At 38.3% G+C, this 23,326-nt stretch overlaps 1 protein-coding gene across 3 annotated transcripts in view; it reads left to right on the forward strand.

Moving 5' to 3' along the window:
- The first annotated feature begins 6,030 nt into the window (after positions 1-6,030).
- Positions 6,031-23,326, forward strand: part of LOC136826170 (uncharacterized) — a 17,483-nt gene continuing 187 nt past the window's right edge. Inside the window, exons 1-7 of one of the 3 annotated variants that reach the window (XR_010849533.1) lie at positions 6,031-6,484; positions 9,670-14,112; positions 14,891-15,042; positions 17,960-18,119; positions 22,650-22,844; positions 22,963-23,028; positions 23,135-23,299. Coding sequence is in view for 2 of the 3 variants with exons in the window: in XM_067083212.1 (XP_066939313.1) it covers positions 9,689-14,112; positions 14,891-15,042; positions 17,960-18,119; positions 22,650-22,844; positions 22,963-23,028; positions 23,135-23,201 (5,064 nt within the window). In the remaining variant the exon portion in view is untranslated. Of the gene's footprint in view, positions 6,485-9,669; positions 14,113-14,890; positions 15,043-17,959; positions 18,120-22,649; positions 22,845-22,962 lie in introns of all 3 variants that reach the window. The other 2 variants (XM_067083212.1, XM_067083213.1) reach the window with 2 other exon arrangements.

The following is a 23,326-nucleotide window of genomic DNA, read 5'->3' on the forward strand; positions in this document are numbered from 1 at the left end:
TGTTCGTCGTCCTCGCTATTCAGCGTTAGAACGGAACGGAATGGAATGGAATGGAGCATAAAATGTAGGCCAAAGGTCAAGCGCTGGGACCTATGAGGTCAGTCAGTGCTGAAAGGGAAACTGAGAGTAAAATGGTTTTAAAGGTTTAACAGAAGGGAAACCTCGCAGTTGCACTATGACACAATTGTTAGAAGAGGGTAGGAAATAAGACAGATGACAGAGATAATTAACAACATGCATACTTGATTATTACAGTTAACCATTAAGGACAAACTTCATGAAGTAGAAAAAAAGGTTACTTAAAAAATTTTATTACAAAAAATATTACTTAAAAAATTTTATTACAAAAAACACAAGTGAATAAGTTGCCGAGATAAAAGGTACAGGATGCCTAAGATTAACGAGAAGAAAGGGCCTAAAGATATGAAACCCAGTTTTGTAATCCATATAATAAATAACTAATAGCACTAAAAGGCAAATATATAATATTTTCCCACAATTAAAATCACGCAAGAAGCTGAAATGAATTAAGCACTTCTTTCATCGAGAATTAACAATATGGTGAAGAATGGAATCGTTACATGGTTTAAAATGTTAAATTTGATTTTAAATTAGGCCCACCTTCTTGACGCTGGTTCTAGCACACTCACGAGTTGTGTCATCGAGGTTCATTTATCTCATAAATTCAATCATAACTTAAGCACTTAAAGGTGGAAATTATAACTACAACAATGATTATAAAACAGTAGTAGTATTTTTAGTAATGGCAGTCAAATATAATTTAATAATCGTCCTATCATAACTGATTACAAGTTCAAAAAATAATTAACACACGAAAATTGTAATTTTCTTCATGAAAGGCACATAAGAACTCGTTTAACTGCACAAGTGATTACGAATTTCGTAATCTAATCCACATCATTTTTGGCAGAGTAACGAAAAAATTTCATAAATCAAATACTAAACCGACAGACGGCGGAGAATTTTATAAATGCATAATGGTAACAATTTTTTAGTAGCCTACTGAAAGTACATAATGCCATAGTACAAGCATTGTCTATATTAATACAGCATTGTCTATATTAATCATGTCAATATCACCTTATCACAAAAAAATCGATGACTCAGTATACTAATAAGCCCTGTAGTAGTATTAGTTAAGGTCAGTGATGTTGGGAATTCTGCAAGTTTGCCTTCGAATTTGTTGTGCGTTTTCTTTCCTACCGAATAATTAAAGAAAACGACTCATTTAAAGTTAACTGGATTATCGTGCCTCGGGGGAAACAAATACGCTGTATACATACAGTACATAATACATACATACTTACATATATATATATATTATATATATATATATATATATATATATATATATATATTAATATATTAACATATATATATACATACATATATATATATTATATATATACATATAGATACACATATACATATATATATATACATACACACACACACACATATATATATATATACATACACATATACATACTGTACATACATACATACACACACACAGACACACACGCGCTAATTTCTGGTAATATAGTGCATTGTCAAATGGTGTTATTTAAGGTGTTTACTCTTGACTTTTAAAGGCAAAGTCGCATGAGTCAGCAAGACTAATCTATGCAATCGTACGACCGCTATCCATCATAGACAGGAAAGGTGGGGCGGAGATGGGGAAGCCGGGAATTTGGGTTGAGGGAGGGATAAGGAGGGGAAGGGAGAGGGAGGGACGGGGTGAGGATATGCATAGTTTGGCAATGCTTGGCAACACCACGTAAGCCAAGAGTAAACGCCTCAAGTAAAACGATTTGACAATGCACTATGTTGCCAACAATTAGCGGGAGGTGTTTTGTACACTGTGTCAAGGTACCATTTCGATCAAATAATTAGTTTTAAAGATATTTGAGAAAAACGATAACTTGCTGTCCCTGAAATGGATACTAGTATACTGTATCTCAATACGACGGATAAATGTATGTCAAGAATGAAAAAGGCTTTTATCCATAAACAAGTAATATATAGTTTACAACAGTGACGGATATGAGTGGAGTTCTAATGGGTACGTCTCATACTTATTCTCAAACGTCAGGACTGCTGTTGTCTCTGCAACAATAGAGACACAATCAACTGTACTTTGTCCAATTTCTATCACTGGAAATTTACTTGTTTATTACAAGTATGTAAGCGCTTCTTATTCATTTCTGGTATGAAAGACAAAAATAGATAAATCTGTAAATTAATCTATTCAGAGAGTGCTTACATATTCTGGTTGGACGGATCTTTCCTAGATAGTGACCCCCAACAAAAGTTTGGGGGTCGTTATCTAGGACTAATATTTCTTAGGGGTCATTATCTTTATGGTATTTACAGTCTTCTGTTTATGTTTTTACGGTCATCCTCAACGGGCTTGTACTAAACATGCCGTTTTTACGGTCATCCTCAACGGGCTTGTACTAAACACGTCGCAAAGGTGAGCTCTTCGTTGGGTGAGTCGGTAGAGCTGCGGACTGTCACTCGGAGTTCAATTCCCCAGCCGGCTGATGAAGAGTTAGAGGAATTTATTTCTGGTGAAAGAAATTCATTTCTCGCTATAATGTAGTTCGGATTCCACAATATGCTGTAGGTCCCGTTGCTAAGTAACCAATTGGCTCTTAGCCACGTAAAATAAGTCTAATCCTTCGGGCCAGCCCTAGGAGAGCTGTTAATCAGCTCAGTGGTCTGGTGTAACTAAAGTATACTTAACTTAGCCGCAAAGGTGGATACATAGACCACCGGGTTAAAACCCTTGGGCGTCACAATCTAGGAAAGATCCGGTTGGACAGTAGGAAGTTGTGGGAAGTTGGAGACCAGGAAAGATGGCGACATTCGGTGAATTTCTGGCGTTTGTAGGGAGTCGGGAAACCCCAAAGGTGAGAAGGAATTTCGGTAGGACCCCTTCCCCTCAACTCCCAACCCCCACCCTCATAAAAAAGGAAAAAGAAAAAAAGTTCCCAGAGGAGGAATTTCGTCGTAAACAAAAACAAAAACACCAACTTCTTTATATATCTTTAGGTCTTGGCTTATCACGTTTATTTATTATATATATTTTTTTTAACGTTTTGCATCTGTCAAGCATAACGGTTACCATCATATGCTGCAACAGATTCCCTGAAAAACTTGGAAGTTGCGGCTTTTGAGCAACAACAAATCTTTGTGGTTTTAATCTAACTCAAAACTCTTTTAAAGTAAGTACTATCCGTAAATGTATTTATAAAATGAAAATTCTAAAATAAAAAGACGGACCCGTGATAAACCGTCATCAACTGTAAGATTGCAATGTGGTTTACGTAAGGGAGACGGGAAGAAATCTCGATAAACTAATCGGGGAACACAACAGGGCGATCAAGTTCGTAACCGAGATAGTGAATCACCAGATACTGTTGGGCTCTCGCATTTTCATACATTTTCAACAATTTATTAATTTATCGATTTATTTTTTTATTTTAATAACCGAGATCCCTACTTTCTTTACTTCCATTTACCTTCTCTTCCTAGTGAATTTCAAGTCGACGACCCGTTTGGGCTTGTTCCTTATGAATTGGGTTCATCTTCTGAATAATAATAATTAATATTGTACACACGCATTACTGATAAAAGCCAGCCATGTCCTCAGAGATATTAAGCTATCTAGATTCGTTGATAGAAACTATTAATTCAGAATTATTTCCTGGGTATATGGAATACCCAAATACCAAACACACATCCGGCCCCCAACACACACACACACACACACACACACACACACACAAGCAGGCAGACGGGCAGCTTAGCCAAAGCAAACAGTATAAAAAACACATAAATCATTCACTCGAGAAACATGTTATGCGGCATTTTTTGTAATACCCGAGTAAATCGCGATTGACAATCAATAACTTCCAAGTCGCAATAACATCTTGTTTACGAAGCTGTGTGACCTTACATGCCGCATATTGATTGGATGCCTGACAATCTATCCTAATCAATCCAGAAACATGTTGAATACTCGTTCATTATAGGCGAAAAACGCTCTGAATTACAGGCAATTTTCGACCATAATGGAGGCGCCGCATAACATTTCACTTTATGCCACATTATTTACCTAATGTTTAAGAATGGAATGGAATGGAATTTTGGCCAAAAGGCCAAGCGCTGGGACCTATGAGGTCATTCAGAGCTGAAATGGAAATTGACAGTAGAGGAGGGTTGACAGGTGTGACAAGAGGAATGAAAAGGGTTTGGGTTGCAGCTAGGGGCCGGAGAGACGCTGCAAAGAACCTTAAGCAATGCCTACAGTACACCGCAAGGGTGCAATGACGGCACTACCCCGTACGGAAGGGATTTTTCCTTATGCAACATTTTTACCGAATGTTTAAGAATGGGGTTCCTGTTCCTAAATGAATTTCGTCGAAAGCGGCGCATAACACGCTTCTGGAGTGACACACTCGGAAAAAAATTGTACGTTTATGCGGGCTACGCTTTATGTGCAGATTCACATAAACTAATAATGTGACAATACATCAGCAGGATACGGTCACATGCGGGGGGAGGGGGGAGGGGGGGAGGGAACGTGGCGTCGGAGGAGAGGGGCTGCTTACTGGTCATGTTTCCTGCTGCAAATGTCAATGTCACCGCTGTCATCATTCTGGGAAATTTTGTTCGTGAGTGAACTTTATATTTATTTTGGGGAACTTTATCCGTATATGAGCTTTATTTTCTTTATTCGTAAAGAATCATATACATACGCAGTATGTGAGTATGTATGTACAATATATATATATATATTTTTTTAGACATTTCTCATATGAAACTGCTTTTAAAGTTACTTATCTATTCAATCATTTTTTAGTTTCCCATTTAAATTTATTATGGCGTCAACAACCTAGATGTTGTGTCGCCAGTTACAGTACCCATAAATCAATCAATTATTCGTAAAGAGTTAGTAAGTTATTCATATCTAAAGGCACCACCCACTCTTTGGCAGATGAGCAACTGTTTTCAGTCTCTTGGTAACCCGACTTCGCTCCCCTTACCAAACACGCCCCGAAGACGAGGGTGGAGTATCTGGAACGTGAGATTTAGGCCTGATGACAAGCGCTGGGAACTATGAGGCCATTCAGCGCTGAAAGGGAAACTGAGAGTAAGAGATTTGAAAGGTGTAACAAGAGGAAAACCTCGCAGTTGCACTATGAAACAAATGTTAGAAGAGGGTGGAAAGTAAGATGGAGGAAAGAGATAATGAAAGGAGGTATAGTGAAACGAATGAAAGGGGTTGGTGTTAGGGGACCAAGGGACGCTACAAAGAACCTTAAGTGATGCCTACAGTGCACCCCGTGAGGTGCACTGATGGCACTACACCTCCCCTACGAGGGAGGGTACGTAATGCCGAAATTAAAATGACAAGCAGGTATGTGCAACATAACAATATTGGTTCATGCTTTCTTTTTACATTTCGGCGACCTCCCAAGCTATTCAAATGTTTCTTCCTTACCTATTACGCCATTACGAGAAGCCGTGAGTCATGAAAATACCGACCGTTGTATTCTTATGTAATTCCGGATTTGCCCAGCACGAGCTGTTGTTATCTGGGATTTCCGAGAGAGAGAGAGAGAGAGAGAGAGAGAGAGAGAGAGAGAGAGAGAGAGGAGAAAGGTAGGGGAGGGGGATGAACCCTAAAAGCTTCGAAAATACCTAAATCTAGTGTTCTTAAATCTATAGTATGACAATGACGAATATTATGAAAACGTCAGAGATAACTGAAAGTGAACGAAAATGAAAATCTTGGATGCGGCTTCACCTTAAAATCTAATCACCCAATCCTTGGCCCCTATTCCAGCTCTCCACAGAATATATTAAAATTAAATTTTAAAATTAATATTCTTCAGCTGATAGTTATGAAATCGAGAGGGGCTCCTAAAGATCTTGCGCCACCTGGCAACTCTGGCTTCTATACATCCTGTGCAGTGCTCAAATACCTCAAAAGTAAAAACAGGGTACACGCGGCGAAAGTCAACAGAGGAAATGCAATTGATACCAGTGAATCTCGAGACATAGCTGTCGTCGCATTAGTCATTAAGGTGCGGTGAATAACATAAGTGGTTTACAGTAGTCAAGAGCAAGTACAATGTCTGTGTTGAACTGCGGGATATCTGCCTTGTTGGTACAGCTAGCTAATGCTTGCGAACAGGTGGTAAGGTTGTAGCAAAATTCATCTGAACAATACGAATATGGATTCATTAATGGTCAAGTGTTCACCTTAATCGTTTGCTGAGAAAAACGAGAAGATGGAAATGATGTTCAGAAGCAAGTGGTGACAAGAGAATATGATGTTTTGATGAAGAAGGAATTTGCGTTGGATATCTTACACCTTGGAAGGAGACAAGTACTTGAACGTCGCAGAATAAACTCAGGTACCAGTTAAAAAGAAGACTCCAGTTTCGAGGTAAGAGCAACAATGAACCCCAAAAGTTTAGAAAAGTATAGATTTTGTGCACAGTTTCTGGAACTTAACTTGACATTTATGCCGACTTGAAGACAATAAATCCAAAATGGTAGTCAACGTAATTATCACATGATGCACACTATTGGTAAAACTTAGACCCGAAGCACCTCTGTGTAAATGAACAGTTTTCAGATAACGAAAGGACATCCAAAGATGTGGAGCATTTATTCGAAAAAAAAAAAAATTATTTCAGGTTGCAGAAACATATCTGAACGAGTGTTGAACCGAAGTAGCCTATGTATGCACACTTGGTTAAAAGCCGCAGACTTCATAAAACATGTTCCCATTTCAGTCCACTTAACACTGCAATATGCATTATCCATACACATAACGAAAGAGTAAGAGTTATCTGAGTTACAGCATAAAGCTGGAAGGAAGTACTTTTTCGTTTTCAGTCCAAGTTCAGAACCCAAGACGATTGTATGTACAGTACTGTTATTTGTTTGTAAGATCGCAAAAGGTCTCACACATAGGCGTGATAAACCTCATGACGGTGCTTCCGTTGTTTTCGTTTAATATGGATAGGAACCGTATCAACAGTTCCGGGATCACGGCATCACTATCTGCGTTGAATATTTCGAATACTCTATTGTGTCACGAGCAACGGATCTCATGTGATCCTCACTGAGGGTCGTTGCCAAGGTCTGAAAGAATACCAGGTCTAACCACGCGCAGGCAGATTGGGGGGTTTAATCTTCCGATCCAGCATTCTGTAGCTAGCCATACAGAACGTTCATTATCTCTTGTTAAATATTTAATTATATTATTAGTTTTTCACAGGATACGGATTTAATTACTAATATTGATACCAGGAATTTACACGTTTCATATAAAAAATATGTAGTATTTGAAAAAGTAGTATAGAAAAACACACATCTTACAAAAATTTTCATCGTTGTATACAACCATTTCCACGCGATAAATCACTGGTCTGTGTTGTATCCTATGAACAAGGTATTCTTTAGACCTCGGTCGTTATGATATCGATTAGTTCCTAAGCCGAGGGCCGTAAGCTTTATAATAGTTTCTGAGAGCAGAGTTCCTTATTTATAAGAAACAGTATTTAGTGTTTCTCTCTTACCTTCAAATGCCACCATATTGCTGTGTTTTTAGTAGCCTTGTAAATTTACTGTGAACTGCTCTGTTGTGAAGCATTCATCTTCAGCAGAGCAATGCTTTAATGAAGACTCGAAATAACACATTGTATTGGTCAGTTTTGTTATCGCCAATACAATTAAAGATTCCTGAGGGAAACACGTTAGCTTGTATTAACTGATCCAGATGGGCATCCCTCTGTACTTATGCTAAGATGTCTCCTATTTCAGAATCTGATCTGGCAGACAATACAGTGTGTTGTTTCTGCAGCCAAAAGTTCCTCTGTAACTTAAATTCTAAGATACTCAGCTTCTTCCCTTATAGCATTGCCTTTGCCCCAATAGATGAGACCAACTCCTTTCTTGCAGCCAAATGAGTTTTATCACACCAGCGACATGAAAGTTGGGAGGTCTTGCCTACAAACTGTGTACAGTACAGATCTCTGATATTTAGAAGACTGAGAACGAAAAAGAATTTTCTTTTCAGTAATATGACAGAGATACCATAGACTCTCTTGCTCTTTCATTTACTTGTTAATTTACTCTTTTCTTTCTTGAGTTTATATCCATGCTTCTTGGCCTTTGCACATAAGTTAATAATCTCCTTGGCTAAGGCAATACGTATTGCTTTTTTATGTGATAAATGAACTGGAATGGGGTATATTTTACTTGAGAGCCTCGTTTAAAGTCTATCCTGCAAATCAACACTGATTTTCTTGTAAATTTCTCCCAACCAAAATAGGTTTTTTTTTTTTTTTTTTGCAAGTACCACAAACGTCCCACCTTGGGATATCGGTTTATCTGTAATAGAACCACCGAATTAGAAGAAGTGAATTTTTACGCTGAGGTACTAGAAGCTTGGTGGGTAAACTTGATCAGAAATGTGCATATGAAATTTATTGTCTGTAGATTCACTTAATTGATGGAATAAATGTCATCAATCAGTTTGTTCCACCTATTTCACACCAATTAATAACTTATGTGAAATGTATACAGACACCACCCTGCTTAAGAACATTCAACTTACGAACATTCAGAGATGCAAAGAAACGGGATCGCAAATGAAAACTGTGTTCAGAGCACTCCCCTTTGCCACCTGTAAGTTCAAATTTTGTTTTACACGTCTATTCTGTACATACAATACTGTGTGTACATTGCACAGTGTATTGTATTTTATGATGAAAAAACGTACAGTACTGTATTGATTTTGTATCATACTGTACTTACATAGGCATGAAGAATATAGTAACCAATTTACAACAATTCAACATACAAAGGACCGTCCTGGGTGGTGTCTGTATTTCCATTCTGTGCTACTCTGAACATGTTATATATATTATATATATATATTTAGCAACAATATCATTTAACATCAAATTCACTATACCTTGGAAAAAAACCTACACCCAAAAGGGAGTTATAATTGACAAGAGCTTCTGCCCAGGGCCAGGATTCGAACCTGAGCCTTTGGTTTAGAGAACACGATGTCACAACATCTATATACATATGTATATATACTGGATATAAATATATATATACGTCATATATATATATATATATGTATATAAATATATATATATATCTATATACATATTGTTTTATCTTAGAGGTGATTAACGAGAAAAACACAAGCGAGCACTTACTCACTGCCATGCTCATTCTTTAACTGCCAAATCAATGGTCAGCCACCTACAGTATATGGCTAACCTCCACTGCACCAGTCACTTCATGCTCATACTCTTACAGCCTTTTTCACCTAAGGACTGTCCTCCATTCTCTAAACATGTTCAAACCATATCACTACAGCTGATTCGTCCTGTCACCCACGCTAACTATTTCACCTGTATATGTTTGTGTGTGTGTTGTGCATGTGCATGGCCATGTGCATCTATGTGGGAGTGTGGTTTACTTGTCTTACTAAGACAATTTTCCGAGCTTTTTGGAACCCACGTACCAGCAAATCTTTTGTGTATGGAAGTTACTGAATAACTACTCAGAATGTTGGAATGTTAATTTTTCATTTTCTTGCAGATCAGAAAGCCCAGACTTGATGATGGCAAGCTACTCAACAACTAGTCCTTCGGCACACCCACTGTACAGCACAGAAGAGAAGAATCTTATCCGTTTAGGCAGCATTCACAAGAAAGTTGCAACTAAAGTCCTACACTTTGTCTTTGAAAAGGGATCTTCTGCCAGATTGCATAATGCATCTCTACTGGAATTTTATAAAAGCCAAGGTATTGATGACACAAAATTTTTGAAAAGGCTATTTGAGGAACAGAAAATAACTATTATTTCTGACCCTCAAGGACATTCATTTGACATCACACTGCTGTATTACTGCCTAAGGAACGGAAGTCACGGCCTGGCAGAGGCAGAAGATGAAAACTGGAAAAATAAGGACCAGGCAAGTATTGAGTCACTTCTCACAATTATCAAGAATAAAAGGAACAAACTTGCACATGAACAGCCTAGTTACACTAATGAGCAATTGATCCGTGAGGCAACAGAGCTCAAAGAACAACTGACCAAGATTCTCAAGTTTAGTGGGCAGCTATATAACATTCCTGAAGCAATTGTCAACAAGGAAATTTCTTTTGTTGAATCAAACATCAAACTTTACCTCTATGAAGATTTTGAGCCCAGGAGCTTTGAGGAATACAAAAATCAACTATTTTTCGAAGCACAGATCGACTACGTTAACGATGAAGGAGTTAAAGATGTTTTAGAACAGTATGACAAGATCTTTGAAGATCGAGTGAGCACAGTAAACCATCTTGCTAAAATCAGTCTCCCATTGGATGATATTTATACTGAATTGAAGCTGAAAGGTCAACTGAAAACCGGGCAAGAGGAGCCAACTACCTATGATGATTTATTGTCCGATACACATCAAAAAACAGATTCAGTCATTGTGATCAGTGGTCCTGCAGGTACAGGCAAGACCACACTAACCAAAAAGGTGATAAAGGACTGGAGAACAAAGCAGAGCACCATGCAGCATCTTACGAGTCATGCCCATCTCTTAAAAGCCCAAATGAGGAACACCGCTATGAGGTCCTTTGATGATCTGTTACATCATCTCATGCCCACAGTGTCAAAAGACTTCAAGTCTGGTGATTTGAAGAAGGTTCTGCTTCGGCAGAAAATCTTAGTTATCTTAGATGGCTTGGATGAACTTAACAGCTCATCAGCACAACTCTTTGATGAACTGTTGTATCTTAAAAAGAGTTTTAGCTTCACGCTCATGATCACAACTAGACCTGAGAAAATGAGATTTATAGAGAAAAAATTGTTGTGCCATGACATCAAAATGAAGCATCTTCTTCTGGTAGGCATCCCCTCACAAAAGAAGTATGAGTTTGTCAAGAAATACCACAGTGAAATTTCAAAACTTGTGCCAGATAGCCGGAATATCGAAGGACTTTTGAAATATCTGAAAAAGACAGAGCATCGATTAGAGGACTTATGGAGGGTACCATACAACCTAACTTTACTCACAATCCTTTGGGTATATGGTCATGTGGATGTGACAAACATCAACACTGCTCCAAAACTGTACACTGAGATACTAAAACTTCAGAAACAAAAGCTAAAAGAACGTCTCAGGTCTAACGAAACCACGCAATCTCTCGATGAAGAAGATCTTAACAAACGAATAGAAAATTTCTTATACAGTTTGGGAAAAGAAGCCATAATAGGATTGAAAAATGACCACATCAACCTGCCATCAGAATCTTATGAGAGATTCGAGAAAGTATGTAGTATAAACGCAGTTCCCAGTCAAGAAATGATAGGAGCTTTTCTCCAGCGCATACCTGGTTCAGACATTGTCTACAGTTTCCCTCACAAGGGTCTACAGGACTATCTGTCAGCTTTGTACATTTGGATGGAACTAATGGGTAAAGAGCACAGCTATGATATTGAGGACATTCAAAAATGCATTAACGAGCTCTTACTCAAGAAGAAGGTCCTTCCAGATGCAAGTGAAGATATCTGCAACTATACCAAGGAGAGGCTGGAAAGTTCAATGAGCAAAGATCAAATTGGGTTTACAGCTAAAACTCTCGGGTACATAATCCCAAAATACAGGGCGTCATCAATCATCCACAGAATGTTTGTAGAACTACACGGCTCATCCACTTATGACCTGCCAAAATTTCAAAATGTTTTCATCTGTCTGATAGGGATGTTTTCCTTGGAGAAACAGGAGATCAAAGAGAGAAACAAGTTAGAGGCACTGAACATCCTTCAGGAGTCTGGGGTGAGGGACAAGGAGTCTTGGATCTCCATCCTAAATTCTGTAGAATGTGACGCCTACGTCGCCTCCTTCATTTGTAAGCAACCCAAGATTCTAGGGAATGCGATTGAGATAACAGATTCCTCACTCTACGCTTATAAGTCTCTCATGAAAGCTCTCAAAAGACCAGGGAAGGATATCGGCAATGTGAAAGTGGACATCAAGGTTAAAGGAGATTTAAATGGGTCTCACAACCTGCTGGAACTCATCCATTCCTGTCATTTCAAGCTAAAGAGAATATTGATAACTGAAAATAATATTGATGATTATGCAATAATGCTAAGGAACCTGGAGATACTTCATTCTGATAAGTCAAAGGTGGATGTTGATGTGTGTATAGATGGAGACCTCTTAAGAACAACCGAAGTTGTGAAGCAGATTAAGAAAAATAACTTCATTATCAGAACTTTGAAGGCAAATGATTCTGAAATAGATAACTCAAATGCCAATGAGTACATTGCTGCATTTAGATCTTTCCCATGCCTTCAGCAAGATGCTGTACAAACAGCGGTAAACCTTAACATGGAAGGTGATTTTGCTGAAAGTGGGGAGTTATTGCAACTAATTACTCACCTCCACATGAGAGTAAGGAAACTTCTGATTAATGAAAGCAATCTCAGCAAATATGGCGCAGTGCTGAATACTTTCAAGTTTCCTCCAAAATGTGTTAGTGACTGCGAAGTAGAACTGCTATGTCCCAATACAGATATATTTGACCTAGGAAACATCCTAAATGATATCAAAAAGAACAAATTCTACATAAGAAAGCTGCAAGTTAAGGACCTCAAAATTGAGGATGACAATTTGGCTGAGTACATATTGCTGCTGAAATCGTTGTCGCCTGTTTGCAAAACTCCCCTTGATAACAACGTAGGTGTGAGTCTCTGTATGAAAAGGAACATGGAAAACGGATATGGCTTGACGACACTAGTGAACTATTTCCAGTTCAAAGTCAGAAACATAATAATAACAAACCAAAACTTTTTGAAATACGTCAGTTTTGTACAGGACCTCATGATCTCAGAGGAAGATGCTCAGTGTGTGAAAGTTGACTTTGAGGACAAAGTCAACCTTTTGCTATATAAATATCTAATGAAGCAGCTCAAGAATAAAGGATTCGCAGTTGGGAAAATTAAACTGGTTGATGGTATCATCATATGTGACAATAACACTCAGGAATATTCTGATATTATCGCATCTTTGCCTGAGTTTGAAGAAGTTGTCTGTGGAGGGAAGATCTATCTAAGCATGAAAAGAGACTTAATCGAGATTAAAGACCTGTTGAAGATGATCAGCAATAAACAATTTTTGACAGGGCACTTGGTGTTAAAGGATGGGGCCATTTCCATAACTGAAGATAAGATTCAGGAATACATGGAAATATTTTCCTATTTGTCAAAAATTGATGAGGAGTCTTCCCTAGCTTCTCTGGGGAGAATTGAAGTTGATGTAAAGAGTAACTTGGCTGGGTGTAAAGACCTGCTGAAGCTGATCAGAGATAAGAACTTCCACATAAGAACACTGAGAATGAATGAAGAAAATATTTCTATAACAAACAGCAGCTTAGAATCCTACACAGAATTTTTTTCAGTTTTGCCTTTGCTTGAGGAGGGGGCTTTTGAGGGGAAAGTAACCATTAATGTTGAAAAAAACCTGAAAGACGTTAAAGGACTCCTCGAGATGATTAGTGACAGAGGAATGGTTGTTGGAAATCTGGAGACAAACGAACGCACCATTACTATAACTGACGACAATGAAGAGGAGCTCATGGAACTGCTTATGTCTCTACCGAAGCTGGAGAAAGGTGCATTTCGTGCCAACGTTGATATAAGCCTTTGTAAAAGCCTGGATGCCATTCAAGGCTTACTCAAACTGATTCACGATAAGCAACTGACGATCACCAAATTAGAATACGTCAGAAAGGACATCAGCATAAATGATGACAGCCTGGAACTCTATAGTAACTTTTTCGCTTCTCTGCCAAACTTTATGGAGGATTCGTTCACGGAAAAGATCAGGGTGATTATAGAAAATGGGAATTCGGATACCACCCCCTTGCTCAATGAAGTCAGCAGATTGCGGATGAATGTTGATCTTGAGATGTCCTGTAACTTTCGGAGGTCAGGGACTTTTACGGATGCAACGGTCAACGCAATTAATGAAGTCTTTCAGAGGTGAGTATGGTTCTCGTACATTTCGACCGCATATATATGTAAATAATCACAGGAACGCGTAATGGAAAATACCATTTCGAAGTGGGATCCTGACCAGTTACATCCACTTAGACATCTTCAGGATAACTGAAGATGTCTAAATAGAAGAAACTTGTCATGATCACACCTTTTTGTTTCAATTCTCCTTCGTGGCATCTTACATAAACAAAGTTTAATACAATGGACAGAGATAGATAGATAGATGGATATATAGGCAGACAGGTATAGATATAATATATAGGCAGCTGTTGCGTCTGCCACACACAGAAACATCCCATTCATGAATCTCTACCTACTCTATACTTCTCTATAACTGCATGCCGATCTGGATGGTTTTATTCTACATCACTCTCCTTCTTCTGAAAGCTTATCTGTCCACCTGTCATCAGATTTAAATGATAATGGGGTCAGACCACTGGCAAATGACCCCTATTATGTATTACACTTATATTTGCGACCTTTCTCTGTACTCAAAATCATTCAACAGAGTCTCTCCCCATCTTTTCTCCCTACATATTTTTCTCCTCTTTGTTAACTGACCTATTAAAAGACGCTATTATACATTTTACTTGTGGTTTTTCCTCTATCCTATCCCTTGAACAGAGCCTGTCATCTTTTCCCAATCTTTTTTTCCTCATTGTCAACTCATCTATTCTTATATAAACAACTGTTTTTACTTGACAGCAAAATTATATTTACGTCTTCCTTTGTTGGCACATTCTCAAATCGTGCTCCTCAGGTGCCAAGTGACGTCATACACGGGCCAACTGGACAGCATTTCGACCGTCCCGACTTCTCTGCGTAGTCTGCACGCGAGCATCAGCGACAACGACGCCTTCAGGCCTCTGAAGGAAGTGGTTCTCTCCGGAAAACACGGCCTGCGGACTCTGAGTGAGTATGATCGCCCGACTTTCTTTGTTCTCTTTCTGTTTTCGTTAATTTGGAGTCAATTCACTCGTTCATTTCACTCGAAATTGATTTCAGGTTTTCGCTGTCATGTAATGACAATCTGGGCTTCCTGAACTATTACTAATACTGTTATTATTACTATTATATTATTAATTTGCTGATCGATCTTGTGGCAGACATAACGTGCTGAAACTTCACGCTACAAAACCTACATGCCTGAACGTGGGATGACGTCAGCGTCACGTGACGTGCGTCTTGAGGCATTTTCCCGTAGCCAAATAAATTATTCTTCATGTCTTGCATGTATTCTGTCTGAATGCGTCGTTAAGTGAAAATTCTCGGTTGCAATGTCAATCGCATGCAAGACAGGACTTGGCCATCACGGTGACTGGGTCACAACTTACAGTGTTTAAAAGGTTCTACGTCTTTGAGACTATTATTCATATTCATTTAAAATTCCGTGCGTGGGCTACTGGAGCTGAATCAAAGCAGATCATGTAGAAATACATACATACATACATGCATACATACATACATATATACACATATACATACATACATACATACATACATACATATATATATACATACACATATATATATATATAACATATATATATATATATATATATATATATATATATATATATATATATATATATATATATATATATATAATGAACACATGACAACGTGTTTCACAGAAATAAATTTCTGACTTACATCAGGACAAACCCCGGTCCTTCAAATGAGAGGCCAGAGAATTAGCCATTCACCTACAAAAGTCATATAAGAAATTGGAACCTAAGTACTCCGTACCTGAGGTTTGTCCGGGCAGGCTATACACACACACATACACACACATATATACATAAACATATATGTATCACATTTACATATATACACATACAGAACAAACTATTTATCCGGTTATTTTCAAAGCTGCAAGGACAATAATGAAAAGTAAAAAATGTAAAAAAAACTATTCAGACTGATGAAATTTACCAAGTAAAACATTAAGAATTAATAAATAAAACTGATCAATACCTTTCAGGAAGACTATACCTTGTGTTTGGTGTCATTAGTTCCTCAGTTCCCCTCCTGAAAGGCAGCGATCTGTTTTATACGTTTCATCTGTTAATTCTTAATATTTACTTGGTAATTTTTTTTTTTTTTTTTTGTATTTCATTATTGTATTTTCAGCTTTAAAAATGAGACTGTGTTCTCGAAATGTCCGACTTCATAATAAATGAATAAACAGTTCTTAACGTCTCCTTCAGCTGCTTGTTCTATGTTGGCTGACAGCAATGTTTCCCATTTCCATATAAATAAATAAAAAAAAAAATATATATATATATATATATATATATATATATATATATATATATATATATATATATATATATACTGGGCACAGTCTTTCTCTTATATGATTCTTACTGAATGCTAATGCACATATTGCATCTATCGTTTTAGGACAGCACATTTTTATTTCCTTCATCCCTCCCTTTTTCCAGAGCGAAACCTTTGAGGAAAAAGATTTAAATCATCGCTACGTTGTTCCACTTACTATCCATTATTCCACTTATTATTCATTATCGACAACTGCTTCGGCTGGCAGCCCAGGCCTTTCATTAGTGCTGCAATATTTCCTTAACGAAATTCCATTCCAACGTAGATGCCAGGAAAGTGTAAAAATGAACGACTTAGAAAGAAAATTCAAGCATAGGGAAAATATACACAAATCAGTCTCATTGGGATGATCTTTGATAAAGATTCACAAGACAAGGCCTAGCTAAGTAAGGTTAAAAAAAATGAAAGATTTCAAAGCAACATTCAAGCATACACGTGAAAATAAACAACGAAAGTTAATCAATTCAGTCACACTGGGGCACAAGGCATGACCCCCTTGCTCCACAGTCACAGGGTGGAGCTTGCAATACGTTCTCTGCTTGGACTGAAGGAGGCAACGCCCACCTCTTCAGCACCCCAAGCCACTTATGAGAGAGTATACAGAGAATATACAATTTAGGCCAACGGCCAAACAATGGAACCTATGAGGTCATTCAGCGCTGAAACTGAAATTGCCAGTGAAAAGGAGGAAAACCTCGCAGTTGCACTTGGAATCAATTGATAGTAGAGGGTGGAAAGTAAGATGGAAGAAAGAGGAAATCAATTGATAAAAGGAGTAGGGGCTGCCTAAGGGCCGAAGGGACGTTGCAAAGAACCTCAAGTAATGCCTACAGTGACGAGCCATGGCAATACCCCCAGTGAACAGATTGTCGTGGTGGGCTTGAAACTGCCTTCTCAGGGTCGTGCCTCTTCCGAACATATAAATTTATATAAACCGTACTTGTCCTCAATTCCTTTGATCTCCTAGGGCAGTGCTAGTCCTTATCACAAAGGTAGTTGGTTGAAGACCCTCAGCAATAATCTCTCCAGGATGTCTCCTGTCTTACCCCGCTAACTATGATCCTCTGAGTGGGTCTGTTTCTGTCAGTAGGCAGCTCTGTAACCAATTTTGTGGTAAATCTATTGCTCATTCGGGTGTTTGCAGTTCAGTGAGAAGGACTGCTACATCTTCATAGCCACCAGAGGAGCAGATGAGGCACCAACGCTAGATAATGCCCTAAAAATTAAATCTGTCCAGGTTAACTACTGATGTTACATTTGCTTTAGTAACCGTCAAGCACTGACATATCAAATCTATTATTACCGACTTTAACGTTGTAATGTCACTATCACGACTACTATTTTCTTCGTTATCGTTATTTCTTTTATTACAATTTCATTACCATTACTAATTTCCAATTCCCTTCACCTAACGTTCTGATCATTGTCATCATTCTGTTTCACTATCAAACCAAATATTATCAGCGCTCTTATTGTTACTTTACAGGCCTATCTATCAATTCCATCTCGGCTGTGAGCAAGCACCTCCTCGTTCCGATCAATGTGGGAATCCTTTCGTATCCTTCGCTTTTCCTTCCCGACCTCGAGATGACCACCAGGAGGAAAGGATGCGAGATTGCCAAGAGCCTCATGCCCACCGACTCTGGGTGGGTATGATTATGTTGGCTGTTGTCTTTGTGTATGCCTCAATTAGCTGCGTTATTTTTCAGGTGTGCCGATAGAGCAGTGTATATGTATATGTGTATGTTTTATATATATATATATATATATATATATATATATATTTATATATATATATATATATATATATATATATATATATATATACACATACATACATACAGTACATATATGTACATATATGTATATATATGTATATATATATATATATATATATATATATATATATATATATATATATATATAGAAAGACAGATGAACACATATACATGTAAATATGTATATTTATATATAGATATATGCAGATAGATAGAAAGATAGATACAAAAACACACACACACATATACAGTATATATGTATATATATTATGTATATATATAATTTATATATATATATATATATATATATATATATATATATATATATCTACCTATCTATCTATATATATGTATGTCTAAATATATATACATATACATTATATATATATACAATGTATTCAGGTGTCTCTCTCTCTCTCTCTCTCTCTCTCTCTCTCTCTCTCTCTCTCTATATATATATATATATATATATATAAATATATATATATATATATATATATATATATATATATATATATATATATATTATATATAATAATTTAGAGAGAGAGAGAGAGAGAGAGAGAGAGAGAGAGAGAGAGAGAGAGAGAGAGAGAGAGAGAGAGAGAGAGAGAGGGGGAGCTATAACTGCACACATGAACCAATAAAGCGCAACAAGTTTTAAGCCCACATAAATGTTTTCGTGTGAATAACGGGCACTGAATTGACAACATCTTGTTGAATAATTTAATCGTCAGATCAATATATTTTATCATCGCTACACAAAGAAGGCAATGATACTTAACTAAAGTATGACATTCGGAAACTTTCACTTTTTTTATTAGTGACTTGCAAAAAACACTTTCATATTTACACAATGTCTCAATCACAACATTATATTTAAAAGGAGAGAGAAAAAAATCATTTTTTTCATTATTCAACATCTAACAGACATTGAAGGGTGGTATTGTCGTCAGTGCACCTCACGTGGTGCACTGTGCGCATTATTAAAGGGTGCACTTTGCCTCCATTTCCACTTCCTTTCTTCAATGTTTCTGTCCAACAAAACTAACTGTTGCTTCCAAATATAATTGTGGGGGTTTTCTTCCAGTTCCAGCATCAGATCCTTGTCCTGTGTCTCCTCTAGTTTCTGGATCTCTTTATCTTGCTGTCCAGCCTTCTAAAACTCCCTATTTTCACTATCTTGCTGTCCAAGCCTTCTAAAAGTCACTATTTTCACTATCTTGCTGTCCGGCCTTGTAAAACTCCCTATTTTCACTATCCAGCCTGCTAAAACTCCCTGTTTTCACTGTCCAGCCTTCTAAAACTCCCTATTTTCACTGTCCAGCCTTCTAAAACTCCCTGTTTTCACTGTCCAGCCTTCTAAAACTCTCTGTATTTTCACTATCTGTTTTCACTGTCCAGCCTTCTAAAACTCCCTGTTTTCTCCAGCCTTTAAAACTATTTTCACTGTCCAGCCTTGTAAAACTCCCTGTTTTCACTGTCCAGCCTTCTAAAACTCCCTGTTTTCACTGTCCAGCCTTCTAAAACTCCCTGTTTTCACTGTCCAGCCTGCTAAAACTCCCTGTTTTCACTGTCCAGCCTTCTAAAACTCCCTGTTTTCACTGTCCAGCCTGCTAAAACTCCCTGTTTTCACTGTCCAGCCTTCTAAAACGCCCTGTTTTCACTGTCCAGCCTTCTAAAACTCCCTGTTTTCACTGTCCAGCCTGCTAAAACTCCCTGTTTTCACTGTCCAGCCTTCTAAAACGCCCTGTTTTCACTGTCCAGCCTTCTAAAACTCCCTGTTTTCACTGTCCAGCCTTCTAAAACTCCCTGTTTTCACTGTCCAGCCTTCTAAAACTCCCTGTTTTCACTGTCCAGCCTGCTAAAACTCCCTGTTTTCACTGTCCAGCCTTCTAAAACTCCCTGTTTTCACTGTCCAGCCTGCTAAAACTCCCTGTTTTCACTGTCCAGCCTTCTAAAACTCCCTGTTTTCACTGTCCAGCCTTCTAAAACTCCCTGTTTTCACTGTCCAGCCTTCTAAAACTCCCTGTTTTCACTGTCCAGCCTTCTAAAACTCCCTGTTTTCACTGTCCAGCCTTCTAAAGCTCCCTGTTTCCTGTCCAGCCTTCTAAAACTCCCTGTTTTCACTGTCCAGCCTGCTAAAACTCCCTGTTTTCACTGTCCAGCCTTCTAAAACTCCCTGTTTTCACTGTCCAGCCTTCTAAAACTCCCTGTTTTCACTGTCCAGCCTTCTAAAACTCCCTGTTTTCACTGTCCAGCCTGCTAAAACTCCCTGTTTTCACTGTCCAGCCTTCTAAAACTCCCTGTTTTCACTGTCCAGCCTTCTAAAACTCCCTATTTTCACTGTCCAGCCTTCTAAAACTCCCTGTTTTCACTGTCCAGCCTGCTAAAACTCCCTATTTTCACTGTCCAGCCTTCTAAAACTCCCATTTTCACTGTCCAGCCTTCTAAAACTCCCTATTTTCACTGTCCAGCCTTCTAAAAACCCCTATTTTCACTATCTTGCAGTCCAAGCCTTCTAAAACTCCCTCTTTTACTATCTTGCTCTCCAGCCTTCTAAAACTCCCTATTTTCACTGTTCAGCCTTCTAAAACTCCTATTTTCACTGTCCAGCCTGCTAAAACTCCTATTTTCACTGTCCAGCCTTCTAAAACCCCTATTTTCTCTATCTTGCAGTCCAGCCTTCTAAAACTCCCCTCTTTTACTATCTTGCTGTCCAGCCTTCTAAAACTCCCTATTTTCACTATCTTGCAGTCCAAGCCTTCTAAAACTCCCTCTTTTTACTATCTTGCTGTCCAGCCTGCTAAAACTCCCTATTTTCACTGCCCAGCCTTCTAAAACCCCTATTTTCACTATCCAGTCCAAGCCTTCTAAAACTCCCCTTTTACTATCTTGCTCTCCAGCCTTCTAAAACTCCCTATTTTCACTGTCCAGACTTCTAAAACCCCTATTTTCACTATCTTGCAGTCCAAGCCTTCTAAAACTCCTCTTTTACTATCTTGGTGTCCAAGCCTTCTAAAACTCCCTATTTTCACTGTCCAGCCTTCTAAAACTCCCTGTTTTCACTGTCCAGCCTGCTAAAACTCCCTATTTTCACTGTCCAGCCTTCTAAAACCCCCTATTTTCACTATCTTGCAGTCCAAGCCTTCTAAAACTCCCTCTTTTTACTATCTTGCTGTCCAAGCCTTCTAAAACTCCCTATTTTCACTGTTCAGCCTTCTAAAACTCCGTTTTCACTGTCCAGCCTGCTAAAACTCCCTATTTTCACTGTCCAGCCTTCTAAAACCCCCTATTTTCACTATCTTGCAGTCCAAGCCTTCTAAAACTCCCTCTTTTTACTATCTTGCTGTCCAGCCTTCTAAAACTCCCTATTTTCACTATCTTGCAGTCCAAGCCTTCTAAAACTTCCTCTTTTTACTATCTTGCTGTCCAGCCTGCTAAAACTCCCTATTTTCACTGTCCAGCCTTCTAAAACCCCTATTTTCACTATCTTGCAGTTTCTAAAACTCCCTCTTTTACTATCTTGCTCTCCAGCCTTCTAAAACTCCCTATTTTCACTGTCCAGACTTCTAAAACCCCCTATTTTCACTATCTTGCAGTCCAAGCCTTCTAAAACTCCCTCTTTTTACTATCTTGCTGTCCAAGCCTTCTAAAACTCCCTATTTTCACTGTACAGCCTTCTAAAACTCCCTGTTTTCACTGTCCAGCCTGCTAAAACTCCCTATTTTCACTGTCCAGCCTTCTAAAACCCCCTATTTTCACTATCTTGCAGTCCAAGCCTTCTAAAACTCCCTCTTTTTACTATCTTGCTCTCCAGCCTTCTAAAACTCCCTATTTTCACTGTCCAGCCTTCTAAAACTCCCTGTTTTCACTGTCCAGCCTGCTAAAACTCCCTATTTTCACTGTCCAGGCTTCTAAAACTCCCCATTTTCACTGTTCAGCCTTCTGAAACTCCCTATTTTCACTGTCCAGCCTTCTAAACCCCCCTATTTTCACTATCTTGCAGTCCAAGCCTTCTAAAACTCCCTCTTTTTACTATCTTGCTGTCCAAGCCTTCTAAAACCCACTCTTTTCAATCTTCCTGTCCAAGCCTTCTAAAACCCACTCTTTTCAATCTTGCTGTCCAAGCTTTCTAAAACCCCCTCTTTTCAATCTTGCTGTCCAAGCCTTCTGAAACTCCCTATTTTCACTATCTTGCTGTCCAAGCCTTCTAAAACTCCCTCTTTTTACTATCTTGCTGTCCGAGCCTTCTAAAACCCCCTCTTTTCAACCTTGCTGTCCAAGCCTTCTAAAACCCCCTCTTTTCATTGTCATGAGTGCTGAATGGCCAAAAGTGCCCTCCAGTGCTAGATCTGACAGCCTAGATTTCACGAACCACTAACTACCATCCAACAGCGAGCTGGGAACCGTATTCTTTCCGAGATGCCGAGACGACCCAACGAAATTAATACTTCAGCTGAAGGAGTCAGGAGTCAGAGTCCACTACTCCATCGTCCTGCCGACCTCCTTGGCGCCAACTTCGCCTCAGGAGAGAATGCAATTGGCGAACTTGTACAAGGCGGAAATTGGGTCAGCGGAGGGAATCTCTTGGTAAGTTGATCTCAACTGACGTTTCGTCAATATCTGCCAGATGCAAGATTATAATAATAGTCTTTGTTTCGTACATCTATAATTAACATATCTTAATTAATTAATTATTTAATTACAGGGGGAGACCTGAGTGGAGCGAAGCTGGGAGCATCTTTGACGTAGATACTTGGCAAAATGATTTGATGTCAGTCGCCACATAATGGAACTTCGGCTTATTCATGACAATATGTGTAGATTATAACAGGCATTTATTATTATTATCATTATTATTATTAATATTATTATTACAGAACATCCACAAGAAAGTTTTATGGAACAGAATGCTCTAATGTACAAAAGGGCAAAGAACGAGCATAGAGAAGGAAAAAAACTAAATTAGCAGTTATAGTTTCTTACAAAGCATTTTGAACGAAAGACAAATTTTTGCAGTTTCAGCATTCTTCTGTGCTCAGTGGGTAAGATCCGTTTATATCTTGTCGTCG

The sequence above is a fragment of the Macrobrachium rosenbergii genome, chromosome 40 (assembly GCF_040412425.1).
Source record: "Macrobrachium rosenbergii isolate ZJJX-2024 chromosome 40, ASM4041242v1, whole genome shotgun sequence".
Classification (NCBI taxonomy): domain Eukaryota; kingdom Metazoa; phylum Arthropoda; class Malacostraca; order Decapoda; family Palaemonidae; genus Macrobrachium; species Macrobrachium rosenbergii.